The sequence below is a fragment of the Salmo salar genome, chromosome ssa13 (genome assembly GCF_905237065.1).
Source record: "Salmo salar chromosome ssa13, Ssal_v3.1, whole genome shotgun sequence".
Taxonomy (NCBI): domain Eukaryota; kingdom Metazoa; phylum Chordata; class Actinopteri; order Salmoniformes; family Salmonidae; genus Salmo; species Salmo salar.
The window spans coordinates 15,863,727-15,887,031 of NC_059454.1; the positions used below are offsets into that span (position 1 = coordinate 15,863,727).

Genomic DNA, 23,305 nt, shown 5'->3' on the forward strand with positions numbered 1-23,305 from the left:
GGTGGAGACCAGTCTATGACAGCTCCCACTGCTGCTGGACTGATGTCTGACTTTGTACAAAGTGATGAATCCAGCAATACAATGCCTGAGGAAAACAACAACCACGCCAAGATGATCAATTATTTTATTTGTACAACAGAATGAGGCAGTACAGTCCTGAACGTCACATCTGAGTACAGCGCTAGTCAGTGTGAAGGTTAAACACAGCACAGATGAACTGATCTCGAGTCAGCCTATGTAATATTGAGTAGGTGCATGTTGTGGCTGAACAGGGGTGTGTTCTGTGGGAAGCATGGTTTGCAGATAGATATTTACAGTACAGCACACAAGTCTTTATTCAGCATGACAGAGAAGTGTGTCTGCCCTACACAATGCATTTCTAATTGAACATTTTGTAACATTGGACCCTCCTGAACAAAGCCCCTGGTTTAAACTAAGTACTGAAATGGCTGTGTATAGTTTAAGGTACCTAAACACAGGTGTGAATATTACAGATGGACTGAGCCTAAGATTAAATTAAATAAAAACCTGCATAGCAAAATATAGATCTACGTGTATACATGGGAGAAAGGGGAGCTTTGCATGTATGGAGTTCTTTAGCATAGGAAAGAGATGTATTGGTATGGTTTGCCTTCAACAAAAGAGAAAGGACACAGCAATGGTGGTTGTCGCCAAGGTAAGACAGAAGAGAATTGATTCAGAAACTGAGGTGGTTATGATACAGTCTTTCAGCCATGGTATCCTTCATTGGCTCAAGCAGAGGACACATACAACAGGAAGAGGAAGAGAACAGCAGGGGAAAAAAGTAAACAGTTTCCTCAAAACTGACTAGATCGAGGACCAGTCCTGTTAAAGGGGAGAAATGGTGCTGATATGAACATCTATTGGAAAACATCCCCTGCTTGGTGTGCTTAATTGCCATGTTTAAATTATTTCAACATGTATCCTTCCTTTCTTGAGGTAATCACTGATCTGTACGTGATTGGATAAGAATAAGGAGTGTTTCCTACATCAAGGACAGAAGGAAGGATGCATTGTAAAATCATTCAACCTGGGGTCTTGGTGCAGCTGTTCAAGAGTGTCAACATTACAACATGAAACTCAGTATCCCTTTAGCAGACTCAAACTCCCCTCCTGTAACTCAAGACACATGTCCTTTTTCTCCAAAACGTCTTTAAACAATACAGAACTGTGCCCAACAGACTGTCAATCTGCAGCTTGGTTTGTTTTATTTTTTCATTTTCCCCCAGACTACAATATAAGCTTTGGTTAGTCCTTGCGCGAGCGTGTGTTGCCAGCCCAGCGGTGTGAGTCTCTGCTCCTCTATGCATTCTGCATCTCCTTGCCAATCTTGTAGCTGAGGATCTTGTTCCAGTCGATCTTAGTGCGCGTGACGGGCAGCTGGCGGCGCAGGGCCTTGAAGGTGGTGTCAGACATAGTCTGGTAGTTCTCACTGATCGCCGTCTACATTGAGGGGAGGAGATTTTACAAGAGAAGTATAGACAGCCATAAAGAACAGAACACACACGTCCATTGAAAAGGGTGAGGTAAATTACCTGGTAATCATTTTCAGCATTCTCAATGATATCCACAAACTCCTTGGCAGTCTGGCTCTCATTCTGTTGACAAATTATTTTAGAAAAAGAGTCGCCTTTGTCACACAGGTAATTGACCATAACCTGAACTGACCTAACCTGTTCAGTATACCGGTTATACAACATAATGGCAGAAGTTGTTACTTACAGTTTGCTTCCTTCTCATGTTTACATCAAAGGGATAGAGTGAAGACACTGAAGCAAAATGGGTTCTAATTGGCTGTTACTGAATAGAATCAGTGTTATGTCCACTCACAGTCACTGTTATAGACTCCTCCACTTCCTTATGGCTGACCAACTGCACATTACCATCCTCATAGTAGTGCACCTAGAGAGAGAGAGTCTGTTTAATTACTAGACTTTGGGGGTTTAATTATTATCTTCAGCATTTGTTTCTGTAGTAAATATCACGGCTGCCCACCTGTATCTTCAACACACCCACTACATGAGCAGTAGACTGACCAATGGTGAACTTCCACTCTGACCTACAGCGCCCATTCCTGAGAGAGAAGGCAGAATAAGTATGTGTGAAAGAGATTAAGTCACATAACATTCTGAACTTGTAAAGAACAATGTATAATGATGCCGTAGGGACTGTACCAGAAGTTTTTGGGTTGAAACTGGTGTCCCTCAATGCAGGCAATGATGGTTTGCTGACCATCAACTGTTTTCCCATATACCTGCAGAGAATACGGATGTCATGATTAGCGGCTTGAAGTAATGACATACAGTGGCAATATCACAAGGGTCAGGGTCAACGCCGTTAGCAGCACAATTGTGTTTCTGTTCTTTGATGCAAGTGTGTGTGGTATCATACAGACTCTGGGGTAGTGCTCTGACGTATGTGCTGAGTGAGTGTGGTTGTGTATTCATACGAGGTTATGAATGTGCGTGCGTGTGTGTGTGTGTGAGGGGGTTACCGTGCAGACTCCGCTGGGGTAGTGCTCTTTAACGTATGCGCTGAGCGCGGTGTCGCAAGCCTCTCTCCAAGCTCTCAGGGAGCTGTCTCCGTCGTATGGCTGCACATCGCTCACCTCCTTCCTCAGGTGGTCGAAGCGGAATGACACCCGGTTCCGAGGGTCCAGGAACCTCCCCTGACCCAGGTCCCCATGCTCTGTAATCAGAACCTGCAGAGGGAAGGGGGAGGGAGAGAGAGGATTGTTAACTGTTGTTGTTGACACAGTTTGTTTAGTAAACTGTACTAAACAGACTTAATTTGATAATAGCTGTGTGATCAGACTGCGGCTCCAGATAAACTCAGCCTTATATCACTCTTACCTGTTCATCATAGCCCTCAAGTTTGGCAGGGGTGAACTGATCCATGTTGTACTGGGCAAAAGCACTGGGGAGAGAGAACACAGAATGAAATAGAACATAGGATCTTTAGACTCCTACACCAATAATGAGTACTAATGATAAGTAATGATGTGTGGTTGTTTCAAAATGTTGACATCACATCGTGATAGGGTGCTACTCACTGAGCCGCTCCCTCCCTGAGCAGGTTGTCATTGTTGAGGAGAAGCCGCACATCTATAACGCAAAAGCATACATCAACATCAACTTGTCAGTCTGTAAACAAAACTCAGCTTGTAAGAGTTAAGCCAGCTAAGACTTTTTAGCTGTTAAAGTTTGTTGGGTTTTGTAAATATAATCTATTTTGTCATTATCCTACATCTTATCAATTCACCTGTAAATGTGGACTCCAGCCCTACCTTGGCCTTGCATCCTTCACCTGTAAATGTGGACTCCTGCCCTACCTTGGCCTTGCATCCTTCACCTGTAAATGTAGACTCCTGCCCTACCTTGGCCTTGCATCCTTCACCTGTAAATGTGGACTCCTGCCCTACCTTGGCCTTGCATCCTTCACCTGTAAATGTAGACTCCTGCCCTACCTTGGCCTTGCATCCTTCACCTGTAAATGTAGACTCCTGCCCTACCTTGGCCTTGCATCCTTCACCTGTAAATGTAGACTCTTGCCCTACCTTGGCCTTGCATCCTTCACCTGTAAATGTGGACTCCTGCCCTACCTTGGCCTTGCATCCTTCACCTGTAAATGTAGACTCTTGCCCTACCTTGGCCTTGCATCCTTCACCTGTAAATGTAGACTCCTGCCCTACCTTGGCCTTGCATCCTTCACCTGTAAATGTAGACTCCTGCACTACCTTGGCCTTGCATCCTTCACCTGTAAATGTAGACTCCTGCCCTACCTTGGCCTTGCATCCTTCACCTGTAAATGTGGACTCCTGCACTAACTTGGCCCTGCATCCTTCACCTGTACATATGGACTCCTGCCCTACCTTGGCCTTGCATCCTTCACCTGTAAATGTGGACTCCTGCACTACCTTGGCCTTGCATCCTTCACCTGTAAATGTGGACTCCTGCACTACCTTGGCCCTGCACTCTTCACCTGTGAACAAACATCTTGCACTTGAAGAAGCTGTCTGCCTGCCTTCCAGCAACACTTTAAGCCATGGGTCCACTATCTTACAATACATCAACAACTAGTCAGTCAGTCAGCAAACTACACAAAACACACATTCACCTTCAGTCAAGAAACCCTTACAATCACAAACTACATGGCACCATTTAAACAACAATGTGATTGTAGGCTATTCTCCATTCTTTTTAGTGGAAAACAAAACCTTCTCACCGTTGAAAACTTCGTTGAACTCTCCAGGGGGTGCATGGGTAACGAAGTTTGCTGCTATGCGGACCTGTGGAGAGAAGACGAATCAGTATCCTACTAGGCCTACATCAATTTATTTTAGAAATGTTCTATATTAGATCAGGCTGAGTGGGGAAAATAGCATTGTAATCCCAGTAAACCATGCATAGAGCGTGTGAGAGTGCTGTAAACTGATACTTTAGGCTAATGGACAACACACTGGAAAATAGCATTAGGTAGCCTAAGTTCATTTATAAACACATTAAACACAAATCCTGGTCATTAGAAACCAGTGCCACTGATTTTGACCCAACAGATGCAGTTGCATGGCCAGCCTCAATAGATTGCTGCTTATCCAGTTTCTATGGAAACTACCAGTCTTTACAGATTCTCATGCCCGGAACCTGAGCTGCATTCCACACAGCGCATACCCAATTTCCCCCCCGTACAGAAACAACCACTAGATACTTGTGTAGATCTGACATAGTCACTATATGGCAACATTTCTGAGGACAAAGTATAACAAAAAAAAATGTTTTGTCGTCACACACACTGGATGCGTGCAGTAAAGTCCTAGAGGGTTGGGGGTAGGGAATAGGCCCTCCTAGGGTTGTTTGTTTCTGGACAGGGCCATAGCACTGTACTCCAGCTAAGCACTCGCACCCACTTTCACCAGTAAAGTTTCGGGTGTACAGTAAAGTGTCGGGTGTGTGTATACACGTCCTCTCTTTATGGCGTCTATAGCTAGCAGAAGCATCTGAGCTGCAACTGTATCTGTTTGACCTAGAAAACCTCTGATGTAGGTAGGTAACTAGCTAGCACTGCCTTACTGCTAGAAACGATATCAACGTTTTATTTTGCCTAACAGCTAACGTTAGCTACTTCCTGAATTGGCCCAACAGATCTAACCATATCCAAAAAGTAGGATCATGGGTTTCCATTAAACACACTGGAACTTTATTCCCGCACATAGCTAAATAGTTATATAACTACTAATAGTTACAATTTCTAGCCAGTAAAAGTTGACCAGTGAGGTTCAGGCTAACGTTAGCATAGTTAGCTAGCCACTCAAGTGAATCGTCTCTTTACTGAAACAGAGCAAACGCTAGTAGCTCTAAAATATAGTACCCATTTACTGTTGACCATCCAACAACCGGTGACACACAGAGTAACTTTAGAATAGAATAATATAGTCACTTGGGAATAAAATGATAATATCGTTACCTTCTCTTCTTCTGATAGCGGCTCCTCAAAATCGGCCATCTTGGCTTGTTGTGTGACCCCACCTACCCAGAGACAGAACACTCAGCTGACTAACACCAACATCATAACCAAACCCAGGGGGTGGAAGTGAAATGACGCTATTATTTTGGATATATCTACTTCTCACATGAAAGAAGTGAACCTCGTGTTATGTTGTTGCTGTTCAAATGTTGTAATTCAAAATATGCATTAGTAAGGTTCAGGTACATACTTATTTTAACCAGCAGAGGGCGCCGGATCTGAATCACGTGCTATTACCCCAGGGTTTCCCGTTTTAACAACATTTCTGAATACTGAAAACCAACGAACAAGGCCTGAAAACTAGCCCCCAAAATGTTGTTTGCATCAAGAGAGGAGTTGCCACATTTATCCGACTGTGCCATGTTCGCTGTTTTCCTGATAATTGGGCTACTTTTAAAACGATGTCACGCGAGAACATGTTGGGGTGTGTTGTGTTGTGTTGTGAGCGCTACAGTTACAGTTTTTACCAGTAGGTAGGCTATTTAGATTGTCGTTATGGAGACACCTATTTCCATAAAACATTCATACGCTAGAACTGATGCACATCAAGAAATAATGCAGACAAAGCAAAGGATAACGACTTTGGGCGCATTACATAAATCCGTTCGGAGTTGGTTTAAACTGCATTGACTGCTTAAAGAAAACGGTATCAAGCGAAGTGAATGCTCAGGTCTTGGGTCTCGGCGGCTGCCCTAGTGGACATTTGAAATAGAAGTTATGGAACTCCCTCGCGTGGTTCATTTTATAGGGAAAGTCCTCGATTAAACTGACAGGCTAAATGTGGGGAATTATACATTTGCCTCTGTTGGTCATCAAGTAGGCTATTCATGTATATGCCATTGTAGGCTACAATTTGATACGATAAATATGTTGAAATGACGATATCACTGGAGTCAGTGATTTACATTTTGACCACATCCTCAGTAGTCTATTCCAGCAGGCTATTTGGGAAACAAGCACTTTTTATTGCGAAATCGCCTCGCTAGTCATGGTGAATGAATGAATCTGTTAATTTGAACTAAGCAAGTTGCTAAATTGTTCAGTTTACATCTTTCCTACATTTTGTCTATGCTTCTGTAGACTATATTAAATTAGATGTAGGCCTAAATGAGACGTAGGCCTATCAGTTTGTCTTTCTCTAAGCAAACTATGGCACATTTTTTGCATAATCCAAGATTTTAGTCCATAGACTGGCTATTGAAATGACAAGTCAGTCTCACAAATGGCCATTTTTAACGATTTGCAGTCTTAACATCTGGCACATAATAACAGCACAATTGCCAGAAAATAGCCTAGCGTTAGTTTCTTGCTCAGAGATTTCGAGAGATCCTCTGTCCAACTTTCATCACTTAAACTCTCCTTTCGGAGTTATCTATAAAGGGGATTTATTTACAATTATAAACCCGGTTTGAGCCCTGAATGCTGATCAGACCATATAACACGAGTATGACAAAACATTACTTTTTACTGTTCTAATTACATTGGTAACCAGTTTATAATAGCAATAAGGCACCCGGGGGATTGTGGTACATGGCCACTGCTAATAGTTGTATCTGGCCATCTTGTGCCTTATTGCTTAATCATAGCAATCAAACGAGTTGAATTGACATCCATTGATGGAAAATTATCTGGCGAGTTTAATAAGGGAGAATTATATTTTCTCTTGCCACATATTCAAATTCCTTTATTATGTCATAGCTTCCAATAATTATTATTTTGAGGTTAACCCGAATTTTGTTTCTAATGTCGTTACTATGACATTCATTGTTAATTGTCTCGATAACGTTAAGGAACCATGTTTTGTTTAATAGATAGGGCAACTCTTTTGCTATGAAAATAAATTGGCCTAGTTTTCTGTGGTCATTTTGTAGAAAATGTAACTTGACCTGGCAACCCTGGATAGGGTGCGTATCAATGGGCTTGTTTAATTGGTAAGGCTGAAGCAACCAACTGCAGACGGAAGTCGAGGATTCAAGTCTGGGGAGGTGCATCTACGATCGCCGAAAGTCGGACACTAAATTGGTCGTCCAACAGCAAAGTTCAGATGGCAGTGTTTTTTAAATAAATTCGAAATAAACATGTCTCCAACAACCATATCATACACTCACAAACTAAAATCATATGTGTACATGTATAACCAGAGAGAGCGCCTCAAATATCAAAGTTGGTTCCGGTTGCAGTCATGTCTTTGGTCACGTTCGTGTGGGTCAAACAAACACACTAAAGATTGGTTGACAATAGACCCTCCCACATTATGTGTAACACGCGGGATATGAACCTAAGTCTCCCACGGGCGCAACCGACGAGGCAATTCGACCAAGAGGAAACGCTCTCTTAGGCTGAGGGCAGACACTGATTTTGAAGTTCGATGGCGGGCTACCTTATCACGGGATCGTAACCGACTCATGTCAGCTGCAGGATGAAGTTGACGAAGAGCCACTGCAGAAACTTGTAGTCAAAACTTCATGACCTTTGATCACATGCTTTTTGTAAAGTTCATTCTGTCGATATGTAGGCGGAAGAATGACAATTTGTATCCCCAAAATGCAGTGGTGTAAAGTACTTAAGTAGTACTTTAAAGTAGTCGTTTTTGGGGGGTATCTGTACTTTACTATTTATATTTTGAGCAACTTTTACTTTACTACATCCCTAAAGAAAATAACGTATTTTTTACACCCTACATTTTCTCTGACTCCCAAAGGTATTTTTTGAATGCTTAGCAGGACAGGAGAATTGTCAATTTCACGCACTTATCAAGAGAATGTCCCTGGTCATCCCTACTGCCTCTGAACTGGCAGACTTACTAAATACATGCCTATTTTATAAATTATGTCTGAGTGTTGGAGAGTCCCCCTGGCTATCTGTAAATTTTAAAGCAAGAAAATGTTGCCATCTGCTTTGCTTAATATAAGGAATTATACTTTTACTTTTGATACTTAAGTATATTTCGAACCAAATACTTTTACTCAAGTAGTATTTTACCGGGTGACTTCCACTTTTACTTGAGTGACTTTCTATTAAGGTATCTATACTTTTACTCAAGTATGACAATTAGGTACTTTTTCCACCACTGCCAAAATGCAACACACGGAAAGGCGGTGAGCGACTTGACAAAAGTGATCCGCTCCCATCCAACGCGGTCATTGTCAAATTATCCCAAATCCAGGAAAACCAAGGACATGGCAACCCTGTTGTACCCTGCCTAACAACACAGAAACAACGACACTACACGCAGAGCTGTTGATCAGTCAGAGCCGCGATGGAGTCCCAGGTAAGTTTTATTAAATAGCTATCAGTGTGTTAAATTCCAGTTTATTTAAATTTAATGTGAGCTTTTACACAAAGCTAGCTACTTGCTTGTCCAACTTCCCATTATGTACTAGTTAGCTAGCTAATTTAAGTAACTACCGTATGTTCGCTATTTTTCTTTCCAGCTAGTGTAGTGAATTTGAAATGCTAACTATTTATTTTCCAGCTAGTATAGGCAGAGATACTGGATATAATGTCTGCGGTGTAGCATTAGGCAGTCATTGGTTTAGCTAGCTCTGCTAGCTTTCTTATGGTGACGCGCAGAAAGCACTTCCTGGTCAGTCAAGTAAGCCACTCTAGTTATGTTGGATATAGCGTGCTCAACTAAACAAACAATAATTTAAAGCTATACTAATATTCGTCTTCACTAGGGAGTGATAGGAGGCTGTTATTTTAGAATAATTAGCTAACAAGCCAACTGAACCTATTAGCCAGTAACCTACAAGAGTCCTATTCCTTAGGACTAAATAACCTTGCATCTTGTTTTGTCACAAAGCCTGTCAGTGTTAACAAGGATTTCATTGTTACTTATGTAGTGAGACATAGGAATTGCATGCTGCACTGACTATTGCAATTAGTAAACAAGCCAGTCTACCACTATTGTCTCAGTCCAGGGTCAAGAGAGACAACCAGTAAAAGATGAACTCATCAATGCGGGTTGTGAGACATTGTTTATCCCTGATGCGATGTGCAAGTTCCTCATCTGTTGTGTGTGGAAAGGTAATGACTAATCCGGAAGACATCTCCAAACTCTACCGGGAGTTGAGCCTGTTTCCCTCCCTGACCCGAGCTGACGTAGGGCCAGTCATAACATCGCAGTATGGAGGAAAATACAGCAACATCTACACAGGTGTGTGTGTGTCTGTCTGTCTGTCTGTCGGTCGGTCTGTCTCTTTCAGTTCGTTGGTCTGTGTTTGGGTTTTCATGCCTTTATTCTGTGTCCCCTAGAATGGAGTCAGCGGGATCTGGAGAGGAACGAGAATGTCAAATTCTGTCGGCAGTACATTGTGTTTCACGACGACAAGTCGGTGGTCTACTCTGGACCCTCAGGAAACTGCACAGAGATCAAGGGAGAGTATGTGGACATTTGACAGTTTGACACATGAGTGTGTTATGTGTGTGGTTAATTTAGTGTTTTCTCTGTGTCAGGTTGCTGAGTAAAGACTCTCCATCAGGAGACATGAAAGCGGTGGTGAGAGAGAGCAGCATCAAAGGAGAGGACAAACAGTTTCTGGAGGTGAGGGTCTCTCTCTCTGTCTCTCTCTCTATCTGTCTACACAACTGACCTTGGATAAGTGCCTAGGTTGGGGCAACCCCCCCCGCCCCCCGCCCCTATATCCTAAACCTCTTTTCCCTTTGACCCCTCCTCCATTCGGTGACCACTCAGATCTGGAGTAAGAACATCAAAGTGAAGAGCATCAACCTGACAGCCCTGAAGAAACATGGCAAGGTCTATGAAGACGGTGAGACACCAATGTAATGTCTCTGTATATGAGAGACTTCCTGAAGTTCTTCTGTTACTGGCACACAATAAACTGTTGTTTTCCCTAAAGACCCGAACAGACTGTGCCGTCTTATGCCACGATTTGGCCGTCCCAGACAAAATTGACATGCCTTGGGGAAAAATCTCTGAATCAAAATGATACCACAGCAACTGTTATTCTTAGGAAGCCGATTTGATTTTGAGTTCGGACATATAAAGTTTGTATGTGTGAATTATTTCTAAGATGCATACTTTGTTTTTCTGAACTCTCTTCACTCGCCCATAAGCATAGAGGGAGGCATGCCCTACTGGTGTTGGCACATGCTCAGATCAAATCTATCGCTGCAGTTGACGTAGCCTACATCAGCTTACGTAGCCTCGCAAGCCAATCACAGAATATGATGAGGGAACTGAAGCAAATCGTACAATCTGTCAAGATTTTAATTTGGTAACATCGCACAGTGTGACATCTAATAATCATACATTACTGAATCTGGGAAGGCCTTAACACCAAAGTATATCAGGCACATTCTTTGGTTGACCCACCTGTTCATTTGTATCTGTTCCCAGACCAGTTTGGCTGCCTGGTGTGGTCCCACTCTGAAACTCACTTGCTGTATGTGGCTGAGAGAAAGAGACTCAAGGCACAGTCCTTCTTCCAGGTCTGGCCTTCAAAACACACACCTACAATTCAAACATGAGCACAATGCACTCTCACAATGCAGTGCTAATGAACTTCACTGCAAAATGTGTTAGTGATTTCCTCACTTGGTCTATTTCTTAACCCCTTCCATCTCTACTATACAGTCAGTGTCTCCTGAGTCCTGTTCTCTTGCTGATGAAGAGGAGGGGGTGAAAATGGGCAAGGAGGAGGAGACCACAAAGGTAAGGAGGAGGATTTATCCAATGATAAACTGTTCCATTGATTGACCCCCTGCTTTTAACTAAAACGTCTTGGTTCACCAAACTGTGTGTTTGCTCCTCCCGTCCTGCAGGGGGAGCAGTTTGTGTTTTATGAGTGTGTTTTCTTCTCCCGTGCTGCAGGGGGAGCAGTTTGTGTTTTACGAGTATGTTTGCTCCTCCCGTGCTGCAGGGGGAGCAGTTTGTGTTTTACGAGGACTGGGGGGAGACCTTGGTCAGTAAAAGTTCTCCTGTGCTGTGTGTGTTGGACATCGAGGGTAGCAACGTCTCTGTGCTAGAGGGAGTCCCAGATAACATCTCGCCAGGCCAGGTCAGTACCGTGTGTGTGTGTTGCTGGGTGCCATTTCTGTGTGTGTGTTGCAATGTATATATGTGCTGTACCAGTGTTATAACTTGTGTCCCCAGGCGTTTTGGGCTCCGAGTGACACAGGCGTGGTGTTCGTGGGCTGGTGGCATGAGCCCTTCAGACTGGGCCTCAAATACTCGCCCAACCGCAGGTGAGCACTGTGATTGGTCAGATCAGAGTGGTGGTTATGAGTAGCAGCTCTTAAATCCAGTAAAGGCCTCACACTCTCTCCCTCCCTGTGTTTTCTAATTCAGATCCTCCTTGTTCTATGTTGACCTGACTGGGGGACAGTGTGGTAAGTGTATTTCACTCTGAGCTATACATGACCATAGTATTTTCTAGAAGTCTGTTTGTTTCCCTCTCTCAGAGCAGCTTTCATCAGGCTCCAGTGCTGTGTGTTCACCCAAGCTCAGCCCAGACCAGTGCAGGATTATCTACCTGGAGTGTGCTGTCTACGGACCTCACCAGCAGTGTAGCAGGCTTTGTATGGTGAGTGAGTGAGCAAGAGAGAGGAAAACATATCCAACTGCTCCCAATTAGAGAAATGATTTGAATACTATTGGAATATACCTCATGTCTTGAGTTGATGGCTGTGTGTTGTAGTATGACTGGTACACCAAGAGGACCTCTGTGGTGGTGGACGTGGTAAAGAGGCCCAGAGAGGGTAAGGAAATGTTTCTTTTTTGTAAAGTAGAATTTGTTAGTATAATTACAGGCACTTTGCGAGTGTATTCTGTTTATTCTAAATGTTTGTGTGTTCAAGATGGCTTTGCCGGGATCTACAGCTCGTCTCTGTCTCCTCTGTGCTGGTCAGCTGACAGCCAGCGCATCCTGGTCTCCAGTCCACAGGGCAGCCGCAAGGTAACCACCCTAGACACTGATGATAGATAATTAGTATAATTAATTATGCCATATGTATGGCCACAATCGAATCATGTTGACATGTTTTGACTCCTGTAGGATCTGCTGTTGGTGGAAACGACCACAGGGAGCGTCACCTCTCTGACATCAAGTGAGTGGGGTCACACAGTCCCCTGCCCCCTAGTCAGTCCACGGACAAATACTGTCTCTGAGTTGTAAAGCTCTAGGGCTGTTACTGTTCTAACATTCTGGTGTTCCCCTGTAGAGTCTCCAGGGGGCAGCTGGTCATTGCTGACCATCGAGAGAGACCTGATGGTGGTCAGCTGGTCTTCCCCTAACTGCCCCCCCAGCCTGGTAATGTAGCCACGCCCACACACATACATACTCAATAAAGGTTGTGTATTACTTGACAATGCTTTGCAGTAAAATAGACACATTATTGAAATATCTCACTTTGGATGAGTCATTTATAGTAACGTCTGCTTAATGCCCATTGTCTATTGTTTTGTTATTAATTACCTTATTTTCTGTGGCTAGAGGGTGGGCTTCCTGCCACTGGGTGGTTCCAGTGAGGAGGTGGACTGGGTCATGCTGGAGGAGTCTCAGACCCAGCCTGATATCGATTGGCAGATCCTCAACTTCACCCCGCCCCCAGAGCAGGACAACAGCCAATACCGTAAGAACATCCACTCTCACAGTTGGACCTTTTCTCTCTAGCATGTCAATTATCAGTAAATTCTCTCCTATGTGTCTGAATCCACAAGCATTTCGCTACACCTGCAATAACATCTTCTAAACGTGTGTATATGACAAATAAAGTTTGATTTAATATTATCCTTGTTATGTAGCTGGTCTGGACTTTGACGCCCTCCTGCTGAAACCAAAGGATGTGAAGGAGGGAGTGAAACTGCCACTCATAGTCACCCCACATGGTAAGTTACAGGAAGCTGATCCTAGATCTGTACCTAGGGGAAACTTCACTCTCTCTCTCTCTCTCTCTCTCTCTCTCAGGTGGTCCTCACTCTGTGATTGTAGCAGACTGGCTGCTCTCTTCCTCAGTGCTGTGCAGGATGGGCTTTGCTATCCTACTGGGTGAGTAGAGCTACGGTTTATTATGTCTCTATCTGCATAATAGATTGAAAATCTTGACGTGGAAACAATGTGGTGACGATGAATCATTGTGGAAAACCGATTGGCTTAGCAAAAAGTCATCAAGGAATTTTGTTTTTGTCTTGTCTTTTTTGATCCAATGAGTTGTACATTTTTTTGTTTTTATCAATTTGAATTCACGTTAGTTGACAACTGAATCAAATGTAAATCAAAACTAGACGTGGAACTGGTGTCTGTGCCCAGTGGGATTGGTTAGGGGTTAGAGCAGGGATCATCAAGCCACTGGCCAATTTATTATAATTTTGTTTTATAATAATACTTTTTAAAGTTGGGTCCGCACTCAAAATGTCTTATTTTTGTTTGTTTATTTGTTAGTATTTTGTACTGCATCAGGATGGCATACACAGACGTTCTGATTAACAGCCTTCTTTTCCCCCCACACCATATTGTCTACACCGAGCCAGGGTGTTTGAATCCAGTAGAGGAAACTAGCTACAGGAGCAGGTCAGGGAATCATTGTGGGTCATTCATTGGATGTGTATGACAGCAGGTAGCCTAGTGGCTAAGTGCGTTGGGCCAGTAGCCGAAAGGTCGCTGGTTCGAATCCCTGAGCTGACTAGGTGACAAATCTGTACATGTGCCCTTGAGCAAGGCATTACTTGCTCCTGTAAGTCACTCTGGATAAGAGCGCCTGCTAAATGGGGGGGTGGATGAATGGGGATCCTTTCCTCTCTGTAGTCAGTGTTGCTACAGGGATCACAGGCTTAGCTTATTATGGTGTTTTAACATTGACATGGTAACAGTGTTTCCTTTGCAGTTGTCACGCTACGCCACGGCAAAATCATTGTCGCCACACCCAAAAAATATAAAACATGAAAACATATTTCTGCCGAGGTGCACTTTGAAGATGCTACAACAGTCCACATTTACTTTTCCTCTACCAGCAAAACAATGAATGAATAAAACAAATCTGACAACCCCATAGAATAGTCGATTTACCTTATAAGTGCCATAGGGAGGGAATGTTTATAGCGATGGCATCGTTAAGCACGTTACCGCTCTGCAGTGTGTAGGGGAGAGTGGGGCTGAAGGTAAAATGCCACCCTACCTCAATCATTTTTTGGGAGTGACTTAAAAATGGCTCCATTCAAAGAAAAAACATTTCTAGTTGAGCAAGATTAGTGTCAACAGGGGAAGCTGTTGGGGGGTTGAAATGTTCACTTGTACCTCACTTGTGTCCTTTCAGTGAACTACCGCGGCTCCATAGGCTACGGCCAGGACAGTATCCTCTCTCTACCTGGTAATGTGGGCACTCAAGACGTCAAGGATGTTCAGGTACAGAAACATGAGTTACACCACACGGTCTTTTCAGATCATTGTGTGGCTTATTAGTCTATAGTAGTGATGCACCGATATTCCATTTTTGGCCTACACAGTAAAGAGAGAATGCCACCGAATCGCTTGTTCACAGCCTGTGTCCGCAGTTTTGTTGAGCAGGCGTTTCAATGCCATGACCGAGGGTATCACGTCTGCTGCAGATGCAGTTGATGAGCTTATTTCTCCAGTCAGTTGTTTGAATGGAGCTAGCTAGTGTGTTCATGTTTTAAACATGTTCTCACATACCATTGAAATGGCAGCAGAGGTATGACAACCAGCACATTCTGAGCACGATAAGTTCACCGATATATTGTGCGTCTCTGGTCTATAGTATTCAGCCTTAGAATCAGTCTGTCTGACTCTGACCTTTCATTTTCACAGTATTTTTGTAGTCTCTGTCATCTCCCCTCTCAAACCACTCTTCTTCCTCCCGCGTACTTTCTCTCACTTCTCTCTCTCACTTCTCTCTCTCACCCTCCCATCTACCCTCCCTCTCTTTCATCATGCTGTTGTTTCTGGCTCTAGTTTGCAGTGGAGAGTGTTCTGAGGGGCGGGGCGTTTGACGAGCAGAAGGTTGCGGTTGCCGGGGGTTCCCATGGCGGATTCGTGGCCTGTCATCTAATTGGCCAGTACCCAGAGTTTTACAAGGCCTGCGTGGCTCGGAACCCTGTCATCAACCTGGCCTCCATGATCGGGAGCACCGACATCCCAGACTGGTAAAATCACACTTTCTCACTACCATGCCCACACAAACATCCGCTAACTCATAGGGACGATACCGGTATCACAGTATATTTTCCATGGCAAAAAATCCTTTAAAACCTGCTGTATGTAAAATATTGTGTGCTATAGCTTGGAAAATAAGTACATGTGACTCTGGATGACATCATGTTTCCAACATTAGGGATGTTTTCCTAAAGAAGTTGGGTCTGCTTCATGTTTTGTTTCAGTGCCAGGACACTGAGTGTCTTGATACAGGTATCATCCCAGCCCTACTTAGCCATTACCACATAGGCTTGACATCCATGACATTTACTTTCAGGTTGGTGGATACAGAGAGAGACAAACGCACTTCAGTCTTAGGGGGTTTTATAGGCTTGCCGGGATGTGTCGTCTGCCTCTGTCTCTCTAGGGAGAGGACGCAGTCAGTAATTCAAACAACCAGAAGGGAAACTAGATATGATAGAATCCATACGATTTGTTTTTTGTTCCCTTTTCTCTAAGGTGTGGTTAACCAACGTGTGGGTGTGTTTCAGGTGTATGGTGGAGGCTGGCTATAACTACAGTACAGATTGCCTGCCTGACCCTGCAGTCTGGGAGCAGATGTTAAACATGTCTCCTATCAAACATGTCAAACAGGTGTGTGTGTTATCCAGCGGACTGTGTTTCACGTTCTGTTTGTTTACTGATCCAATGCAGGTGAAAAAATCTCTGCTGTCTCTACCCTTGTTTTTCTGTGCCTTGTGTCTGTGTGTTGACTGTAACAATGTATGTGACTGTTGTCGCCATTCAGGTGAAGACTCCTGTGTTGCTGACTCTGGGAGAGGATGATAAGCGTGTGCCCCCTAAGCAGGGAATTGAGTACTACAGAGCCTTGAAGGCACTACAAGTCCCAGTGCGGTGAGTAGACTGCCTTTGTGCTGTTGGCTGCTGGGTAATGTAGTATTTAGTGGTGTGGCGGTCACATATCAGAATAAAGACAGTGAAGTACTTTGTATGCGTTAAGTAAAGGTAATCAACAGCTAACCAGGTAATGGGGGTGCTTGCCAAAGACAGATTCTCTTCCTATTTGTAAAAAAACAAAAACAAGATACTGTCTTAAACTGAGACTCAGTGATTTGACGTTGCCACGAGCAGTGGGATGAACCGCAGATGAATGCTATGCAAGATAATGCACTCAGTATTACACAGTATCTTTGCATGTGCATGGGTGAGCTTCAATCTCCTATAAACGTGATAGCTGCAGCACCAAAACAGAAGTTTAGCCTCACGCTTCCGTGGTCTTTCTTAGTTGGTCTTTGCCAGCCCGATGTTGTTTACTTCATGCATCGCTGACTCTAGTTTCTTAACTCCGCCTGGATGCCTTTCTTTCAGGTTGCTATGGTACCCTGGGAACAACCACTCCCTGTCCAAGGTGGACGCGGAGTCTGATGGCTTCATGAACATCGCTGTCTGGATGACCCAGCACCTGTCTCTGTGACGATACCATTAGCAGTAGCATGCTAACCCTATGATAGCTCTAGCATGGTAACAACAGGATGTTAATCTGTATAATAACGGTGTGAGGGTCAGGCCAAAGCGCTGAGGGTACTGTAGGCTACCTGCACTAAGTCATCTATGATTAGATCATCTGCATCAGTTTATAGCTTTGGAATTACACCTTCTGAAGGGTGGCAAGTTATCTTGTCCTATATCAAATATGAAACTTGAAACGCATTGATTTTGCTGTCATTTAGCAACACTAATCCTTATTTTCAACTTTTCTTCATGAAAAGGTTCCGCCTATGATTAAACAAGGGCTATGGGTACTGCCGTTCAGAAATGATCGAATACCTTTTTATTTAGAAAGATACTAAACAGCTATGTAGTTTCATCATCTAAGTTGTGATTAATGTGATCATAATATGAAGAGAAAGAAAGTACTTTGAATATTCTTGCGCTAAACATTATGGACCAAGTAATGGTAACACCAGGTGAAAGGTCTACTCTTCACATTGTACTCATTACATTCATTCTGATGGTGCTTTCCAGGGCTGCAGATGCTTTATACTGATTGTAACAACCAGGGATCTTTCTCTAGTGATTCTATCAATAAAACATGTTTTGGCTATTATACAGTTGAAGTCAGAAGTTTATATACACCTTAGCCAAATACATTTAAACTCAGTTTTTCACAATTTCTGACATTTAATCCTAGTAAAAATTCCCTGTCTTAGGTCAGTTAGGATCACCACTTTATTTTAAGAATGTGAAATGTCAGAATAATAGTAGAGAGAATGATTATTTCAGCTTTTATTTATTTCATCACATTCACAGTGGGTCAGAAGTTTACATACACTCAATTAGTATTTGGTAGCATTGCCTTTAAATTGTTTAACTTGGGTCAAACATTTCGGGTAGCCTTCCACAAGCTTCCCACAATAAGTTGGGTGGATTTTGGCCCATTCATCCTGACAGAGCTGGTGTAACTGAGTCAGGTTTGTAGGCCTCCTTGCTTGTACATGTTTTTTTCAGTTCTGCCCACAAATTTTGTATGGGATTGACGTCAGGGCTTTGTGATGGCCACTCCAATACCTTGACTTTGTTGTCCTTAAACCATTTTGCCACAACTTTGGAAGTATGCTTGGGGTCACTGTTAATTTGGAAGACCCATTTGCGACCAAGCTTTAACTTCCTGACTGATGTCTTGAGATGTTGCTTCAATATATCCACATAATTTCCCTACCTCATGATGCCATCTATTTTGTGAAGTGCACCAGTCCCTCTTGCAGAAAAGCACCCCCACAACATGATGCTGCCACCCCTGTGCTTCACAGTTGGGACTTCGGCTTGCAAGCCTTCCCCTTTTCCCTCCAAACATAACGATGGTCATTATGGCCAAACAGTTCTATTTTGGTTTCATCAGACCAGAGGACATTTCTCCAAAAAGTACGATCTTTGTCCCCATGTGCAGATGCAAACCGTAGTCTGGCTTTTTTATGGCGGTTTTGGAGCAGTGGCTTCTTCCTTGCTGAGCGGGCTTTCAGGTTATGTGAATATAGGACTAATTTTTACTGTGGATATAGATACTTTTGTACCTGTTTCCTCCAGCATCTTCACAAGGTCCTTTGCTGTTCTGGTTGATTGATTTGCACTTTTCGCACCAAAGTGCGTTCATCTCTAGGAGACAGAATGCGTCTCCTTCCTGAGCGGTATGACGGCTGCGTGGTCCCATGGTGTTTCAACTTGCGTACTATTGTTTGTACAGATGAACGGGGTCCCTTCAGGCGTTTGGAAATTGCTCCCAAGGATGAACCAGACTTGTGGAGGTCTACATTTTTTTTTCTTTAGGTCTTGGCTGATTTCTTTTGATTTCCATGATGTCAAGCCAAGAGGCACTGAGTTTGAAGGTAGGCCTTGAAATACATCCACAGGTACACCTCCAATTGACTCAAATCAGAAGCTTCTAAAGCCATGACATCATTTTCTGGAATTTTCTAAGCTGTTTAAAGGAAGTCAACTTAGTGTATGTGAAATTCTGATCCACTGGAATTGTGATGCAGTGAAATAATCTGTTTGTAAACAATTGTTGGAAAAACCGACTTGCCAAAACTATAGTCTGTTAACAAGAAATTTGTGGAGTGGTTGAAAAACGAGTTTTAATGACTCCAACCTAAGTGTATGTAAACTTCCGACTTCAACTGTATATGTTGAGTTTGTCCCTCATTGCCACTTTGCCTTCCATCATTTTGCACTATGATACTGGGAGAACATGGAAAGATGAGGTGTTGAACATAGGGTGGTTGGTAACCTAGCGGTTAGAGCGTTGGGCCTTTAACTGAAAGGTACCTGAGCCGACAAAGTGAAAAATCTGTCTGTGCCCTTTGAGCAAGGTCCTTAACCTTAATTTGCTCCAAGGCAGAGTTCATGAAGTCACAGAATTTTAAAAAGTTTTCTGGGCCGGGAAAAGTTTTGGGGAAATTATCAAATCTGAAAAGTCATGGAAGTTAATAACCTTTCTGTTAATGGAATGTATAGGCACAGTTCACTATTTTATCAATAAAATAAAAATCCACATATCAGCCAGGATCGGAAAACACGTCTGTTTGTGTGCATCACCTGCATATGTGTGAGATGAGTGGGCTGTTTGTTGCTCAAGGAGAGAAAGACAGTTGGACATTGCAGCAGAAGGTAGAGTGCATTTACAGCCTCATTCTAAAATTTATGAAATAGTTTTTTTCCCCCTCAACTTACACACAATACCCCATAATGACAAAGCAAAAAAAGGTTTTAATCTATTTTAGCAAAGGTATTACAATAACTGATATCACATTTACATAAATATTCAGACCCTTTACTCAATACTTTTTTGACGTGCCTTTGGCAGCGATTACAGCCTTAAGTCTTCTTGGGTATGACGTTACAAGCTTGGCACACCTGTATTTGGGGAGTTTCTCCCATTCTTCTCTGCAGATCCTCTCAAGCTCTGTCACGTTGGATGGGGAGCGTCGCTGCACAGCTATTTTCTGGTCTCTCCAGAGATGTTTGATCAGCTTGAAGTCCGGGCTCTGGCTAGACCACTGAAGGGCATTCAGAGACTTGTCCCAAAGCCACTCTTGCGTTCTCTTGGCTGTGTGCTTAGGCTTGTTGTCCTGTTGGAAGGTGAACCTTTGTCCCAGTCTGAGGTCCTGAGAGCTCTGGAGCAGGTTTTCATCAAGGATCTCTCTGTACATTTCTCCGTTCATCTTTCCCCATGATCCTGACCAGTCTCCCAGTCCCTTCCGCTGAAATACATCCCCACAGCATGATGCTGCCACCACCATGCTTCACCGTAGGGATGGTGCCAGGTTTCCTCCAGATGTGACGCTTGGCATTCAGGCCAAAGAGTTCAATCTTGGTTTCATCAGACCAGATAATCTTGTTTCTCATGGTCTGAGAGACTTTAGGTGTCTTTTGGCAAACTCCAAGCGGGCTGTCATGGGCCTTTTACTGAGGAGTGGCTTCCGTCTGGCCACTCTACCATATTGATTGGTGGAGTGTTGCAGAAATGGTTGTCCTTCTGAAAGGTTCTCCCATCTCCACAGAGGAACTCTGGAGCTCTGTCAGAGTGACCATCGGGTTCTTGGTCACCTCCCTCAGTTTGGCAGGGTGCAGAGTCTTGGTGGTTCCAAACTTCTTCCATTTAAGAATGATGGCGGCCACTGTGTTCTTGGGGACCTTCAATGCTGCAGGCATTTTTTGGTACCCTTCCCCAGATCTGTGCTTCGACACAATCCTGTCTTGGAGCTCTACAAACAATTCCTTCGACCTCATGGCTTGGTTTTTGCTCTGACATGCACTGTCCCCTGTGGGACCTTATATAGACAGGTGTCTGTGCCTTTCCAAATCATGTCCAATTAATTGAATTTACCACAAAAGGACTCCAACCAAGTTGTAGAAACATCTCAAGAATTATCAATGGAAACAGGATGCACCTGAGCTCAATTTCGAGTCTCATAGCAAAGGGTCTGAAAACTTATGTAAATAAAGTATATATATTTTTTTTTCCTAAACTTGTTTTCGCTTTGTCATTATGGGGTATTGTGTGTTGATTGATAAGGGGATTTTTTTTAATATCAATTTTAGAATAAGGCTAGTGTAACAAAATGTGGAAAAATGGTCCCGTGTGGCTCAGTTGGTAGAGCATGATGGTGTTTGCAACGGCAGGGTTGTGGGTTCGATTCCCACGGGGGACCAGTACGGGGGGAATTTTTTTTTGAAATGTATGCATTCACTACTGTAAGTCGCTCTGGATAAGAGTGTCTGCTAAAATGACTAAAATGTAAAAAGTTAAGGGGTCTGAATACTACTTAAGTAAAAAAAAAATGTTTAGTTTTAAATATACTTAACTATCAAAAGTAAATGTAATTGCTGAAACACACTTAAGTATCAAAAGTAAAACTAAAAGCATGAATCATTTCAAATTCCTTATATTAAGCAAACCAGACAGCACAAATGGCTTTTATTTTTTATTTACGGATAGCCAGGGGCACACTCCAACACTCAGACTTCATTTACAAACTAAGCATTTGTTTTCAGTGAATCCACCAGATCAGAGGCAGTGGGGATGACTAGGGATGTTCTCTTGATAAGTGTGTGAATTTGACTATTTTCTGTCCTGCTAAGCATTGAAAATGTAACTGGTACTTTTGGATATCAGGGAAAATGTATGGCGTAAAAAGTACATTGTCTTTAGGAATGTAGTGAAGTAAAAGTTGTCAAAATATAAATAGCAAAGTATAGATACTCCTTAAGTAGAACTTTAAAGTATTTTTACTTAAGTACTTTACACCACTGTATTTAGGTAACCAATTCAAAACATGTATTGTACACTGTAGTTAACTGTTAAGCTGTTATTAGCATGTATTAATGTTTTCGTCATGTCCCAAAAACCTTCCACCAACACTCGCGAATAAGGCCATACACAGTTGATTTCATTTTTTAATGAATCAGATTATTCATTTAAACAATTATTTTTGACAAAATTAACGATTCACTTCGCCATTTATTATTTGAGATTCAGTTCAATCGTGATTAATCGAATCAGGTGAATCAAAATAATTTGTGAATCGCAAACAGTAATTTTAGGAAGAAATATTTATTTTAGATTATGTTTAAATTTGTTTGTAGATACAGTACTTCCAGTTGATTTGGGCATCCAATGTATGGGACATTGCAAACTCAAAAGATGCTAGTCAGCAGTGGTGTGAAGTACTAAAGTAGTTTTTCTGGGTATCTGTACTTTACTGTTGACATTTGATACTTTTACTTCAATACATTCCTAAATAATATTATGTACTTTTTATTCCATACATTTTCCCTCACACCGAAAACTACTCTTTACACTTTGAATGCTTAGCAGGACAGGAAAATGGTCCAATTCATTCAGTTATGAAGAGAACGTCCCTGGTCATCCCGATTTGCCTCTGATCTGACAAACTCACTACACACAAATGTTTAATTTGTAATTGATTTCTGAGTGTTGGAGTGTGCCCAAGGCTATCTGTAATTCTTTTTTTTTTTTTTTAAGAAAATGGTGTGTTATTTTTAATATAAGGAATTTTAAATTATTTATACTTATACTTTTGATTCAAAAGTATATTTTAACAATTACATTTACTTTTAACTTTTACTCAAGTAGTATTTTACTGGTTGACTTTTACTTGAGTCGTTTTCTATTAAGGTATCTTTACTTTTACTCATGTATGACAATTTAGTACTTTTTCCACCACTCCTACTCACCCTGCAAAGTAAACACTTCTAAGGTAGCTAAGATAAATATGACTAAACTAGAAAAGGTACATTTCCGGAAGAAAATGTGTAGGCTTGCTTCAGCTGAACAAAAGGATTTGCAGCGTACCGTATGGATCTTTCATTTTTTTCAAAAGGCATAAAACATATTTAGTTGTAATGTTGCAATGTTATATATCAAGGGTGGTCAAGTTTTAAACCTGTAAAACAACACCTTTCACTGCATCTATCTGCTGTATGTCACAGAATCTTTATTCATTATTTTTAATGCCATGTTTAAGTATTTGATATCTGGTCATAGGATAGACAGGGGAGGTGACATGCCATTTCAGGTTTTCATTTTGTAAAAAGCCCTGTCAGTTGAT

The 23,305-nt window shown here is 42.4% G+C and overlaps 2 protein-coding genes across 4 annotated transcripts; one reads left to right on the top strand and one right to left on the bottom strand.

Moving 5' to 3' along the window:
• Positions 1 to 110: 110 nt before the first annotated feature.
• capza1b (capping actin protein of muscle Z-line subunit alpha 1b) lies at positions 111 to 5,752 on the bottom strand. Of its 3 annotated transcripts, none has more exons than XM_014134613.2 (11): positions 5,735 to 5,752; positions 5,485 to 5,546; positions 4,246 to 4,309; positions 3,074 to 3,125; positions 2,874 to 2,937; positions 2,516 to 2,722; positions 2,196 to 2,275; positions 2,017 to 2,095; positions 1,852 to 1,923; positions 1,557 to 1,619; positions 111 to 1,464 (listed from the first exon to the last, which is right to left on the bottom strand). In XM_014134613.2, exons 2-11 carry the CDS (start codon positions 5,521 to 5,523, stop codon positions 1,324 to 1,326), a joined length of 861 nt encoding a protein of 286 aa, XP_013990088.1. In that variant the 5' UTR covers positions 5,524 to 5,546; positions 5,735 to 5,752; the 3' UTR covers positions 111 to 1,323. The 3 variants fall into 3 exon arrangements, with proteins under 3 accessions (XP_013990088.1, XP_013990087.1, NP_001133577.1); XM_014134612.2 differs by lacking the exon at positions 5,735 to 5,752 and adding an exon at positions 5,651 to 5,668; NM_001140105.1 differs by lacking the exon at positions 5,735 to 5,752 and having other exon boundaries at positions 5,485 to 5,525.
• apeh (acylaminoacyl-peptide hydrolase) lies at positions 5,045 to 17,784 on the top strand. The gene is made up of 24 exons (XM_014134617.2): positions 5,045 to 5,063; positions 8,711 to 8,815; positions 9,574 to 9,703; positions 9,802 to 9,928; positions 10,003 to 10,090; positions 10,241 to 10,316; positions 10,907 to 10,998; positions 11,144 to 11,221; positions 11,430 to 11,567; positions 11,663 to 11,754; positions 11,858 to 11,898; positions 11,971 to 12,092; positions 12,207 to 12,267; positions 12,367 to 12,464; positions 12,564 to 12,615; positions 12,730 to 12,818; positions 13,002 to 13,140; positions 13,313 to 13,396; positions 13,476 to 13,556; positions 14,821 to 14,909; positions 15,477 to 15,667; positions 16,208 to 16,310; positions 16,465 to 16,571; positions 17,046 to 17,784. Exons 2-24 carry the CDS (start codon positions 8,804 to 8,806, stop codon positions 17,149 to 17,151), a joined length of 2,196 nt encoding a protein of 731 aa, XP_013990092.1. The 5' UTR covers positions 5,045 to 5,063; positions 8,711 to 8,803; the 3' UTR covers positions 17,152 to 17,784.
• Positions 17,785 to 23,305: the final 5,521 nt, after the last annotated feature.